The 2770-nt window shown below is 37.8% G+C and overlaps 1 protein-coding gene across 1 annotated transcript; it reads left to right on the forward strand.

Annotated features, from left to right (window-relative positions):
* The first annotated feature begins 1304 nt into the window (after positions 1–1304).
* On the forward strand, positions 1305–2358 carry LOC145501142 (uncharacterized). The gene has a single exon (XM_081480698.1). It carries the CDS (start codon positions 1495–1497, stop codon positions 1825–1827), a length of 333 nt encoding a protein of 110 aa, XP_081336824.1. The 5' UTR covers positions 1305–1494; the 3' UTR covers positions 1828–2358.
* The last annotated feature ends 412 nt before the right edge of the window (positions 2359–2770 follow it).

The following is a 2770-nucleotide window of genomic DNA, read 5'->3' on the forward strand; positions in this document are numbered from 1 at the left end:
GGGCCGACATTATGAAGATAACCAACAATGGTTGGAGCTTTGTGGGGCTGAGTTGAGATTTTCTTTGGAAAAGAAGTTGAATTTGGTGCTGGCACTGCTGTTTTAGATGGCTCAGTTGATCTTAAGATTGAACCGCTTGACAGGGCGCTTGACGGAGGTGAATGTGAAGGCACGTTATTACTTCTAGAAGAGTTAGCACCTGTATGGTTCCCGGATTTTTTGCAATATTTAATAACATACAATTTATATTCAGTAATTCATATCTTTGGTCAGTAATCATCATTTTATATTCAATGTGTCATATTTTTGTTCAGTAAACTCATTTTTAATTCATTGATTCATATTTTTATCCAGCAATCGTCATTTTATATTCAATGTGTCATATTTTTGTTCAGTAATACTCCTTTATTTTCACTGATTTTTATCTTATTCAGTAAATGATAATATATTCAACACTGTTTTGTTCAATAAAATTCCTAATTTTTGTGCACACGGTCAAAATTTTATTCAACTCGTCCGATTTTTATTCAATAATTTCCGCTGTCCTATTGGTCAGCGGATAAATTTCGCACCCTTTTGAAATCACTTGACCTTCTGCTGTACCAAAGTGGTGGAGCATACTGAGCTGATGTTTACTGCAAAGGACATGGAAGAGACTGTTCAAAGAGGAATTCAGAGAGGTATCACTTCATTTAGAAGCAACAGTAAGTCTTCCCGCACTTTATTTTTCATTTCAGAGTATCTGGTGGAGAAAGCAAGAGCAGCTTTCATTTGTATTTAGCATATGTGCACCCAATCGAGAATGGTATTTTTTCTGAAAAGATGTCTTACTTTAACCGCATATTTGAGACTCCAAGGTGTTACATCAACTCCTTTACCTGGACGATCACTTGTAAGTGGGGCGATCAGTTGAGTTAGGGACCTTCTGCAATCAAATATTGGAAGTGCCAGTAGCTCCTTAGAAGCATTAGTAACTCAGCAGCCAAAGCGTAGAAGAACTGGTCATCATTACATTAAGAAGTCAGAGAAACAACCAGAACAAAAGACCTTAGAGGTTTCGGTCATTGACTTTATAGCTCGTGAAGAATTTGTTGATGAAAAGGGAAACATCCCTCAAGTTGTTCCAGACCATAATTTAGGAAAGGAGGATATTCTATTTTGCAGAACTGTTGATCTTGACTAATAATAAGGAATATGCAATAAGATCAAAGATAACTGAAGTATTGGCCAAACAAATTCCTGGTATATTGCCAGATGATTTTTTTTGTTAAAGTGTCCAGGAAGCAAAGTGTCCAGGGGCACAAATGGGATTTCCCTAAAGTCAAGACTATAGCTGGGCAGGGTAAGCTGTATGTTTGCCTGCAAAAGCCAAAAGTTCTAATTGGTGTGGAAAAACCATCAACATTGAGTGACGTTCCATCTACTTGTGCATTGTCTGTTCCTGAGTCTGCACCAGATGTATAACCATTAGATGAATGTTCTGCAGGAGGCAACATGTCTGCATCCTCACTGTGTGACCCTCAGCCATCAACCTCAACTGGCAGAGTCTCATCAAGCACCATCAAAGTAGGTCCTCCCAGTATCAGTAACGGAGGAACAGGATCGCAATCTGCAGCTGTCAACATCTTGACCTGCAACCAGTCTCTTGATGAGGATGAGCAGAAAGACATAGAAAAGCTCCAAACAATATTTCCTGATAAAGATGAGTCATACCTCTCTGATATTAGAAGAAACAACATCACTCTTAATCACACAATTGATGATATACTTGGCATTGAAGCTCTTGAAGGTTGGTTTTTAGATAAAGTAAATGTGCTGATAAGATAACTCTTAGAACCTTACTCATGGTACAGCCCACATAGATATCATGCTGTACTATTGAACAAATTTGTTCTGAACAATTAAGGTGGAGCTGTACAGAATCTGTTATTATAGTTAGAAATTTAAAATTAACTTGTTATGGCTAATAAAATTATTTACCCGAACATCATGATATAGTTAACTTAAAAGGTGAAAACAATAACATCTGTTAAAATCTGGTAACTGTGGATATGTAAAAGAATACCAGTGAAGTGCAGTCGATGTAAATGGTGGGTTTGCCTTTTTGAAGTTGGGTAGATTATCAAGTCAAAAAATAATTTAGAAATTGCTTGCAGCTGTAATATTCTTGATATTTCTTTCATGGTCAAGTATTTCCAGTGATAAGGATTGGTTGTTGATAAGGATTATTTCATTTGCAACATAACGTTACACGCATTTGTATTTCTTACTGTATGTGTTTTCTTTTAATTCTCAGTTCCAATAGCCCTTTTCACAGTTCCCGGTGCCATCTTGGAATAGCAACCGCACAAACACCACATCGAGGCTAACGTTGAGTCGTATGTTGCATTTGGTGTAATTTGTACAGGAAACGACGCCTTCGCTTTTATTCGCTTTCGTTCGCATGTGTTCAAAGTTTTTTGGATAATGAACAACGGAAATAATAACCTAGATACTCCTCCGTCGACTTTGAAGAAGAAAAGAGGAAAACATTGCGCTGTGTTTGGCTGCAACAACAGCTATTATGATGACAGAGGCCTATTCGCAGGTCATCATTTCTTCCAGTTTCCAACTGACCCCAAGCACAGAAATCGATGGTGTGACCTTTTAAAGAGGCAGCATGGAAAGGACGGGTTTAAGGTGACTGGTGCGACTGTAGTTTGCTCAGAACATTTTCGACAAGAAGACATTTTACGAAAACTGGGAGGCTGCTGTTACTTAAAGACAGGTT

The sequence above is a fragment of the Orbicella franksi genome, chromosome 10 (assembly GCF_964199315.1).
Source record: "Orbicella franksi chromosome 10, jaOrbFran1.1, whole genome shotgun sequence".
Taxonomy (NCBI): Eukaryota; Metazoa; Cnidaria; class Anthozoa; order Scleractinia; family Merulinidae; genus Orbicella; species Orbicella franksi.

What these genes read in the sequence shown, in the direction of transcription:
- LOC145501142 (XM_081480698.1), top strand. Translation starts at nt 1,495, where the DNA reads ATGTCTGCATCCTCACTGTGTGACCCTCAGCCATCAACCTCAACTGGC.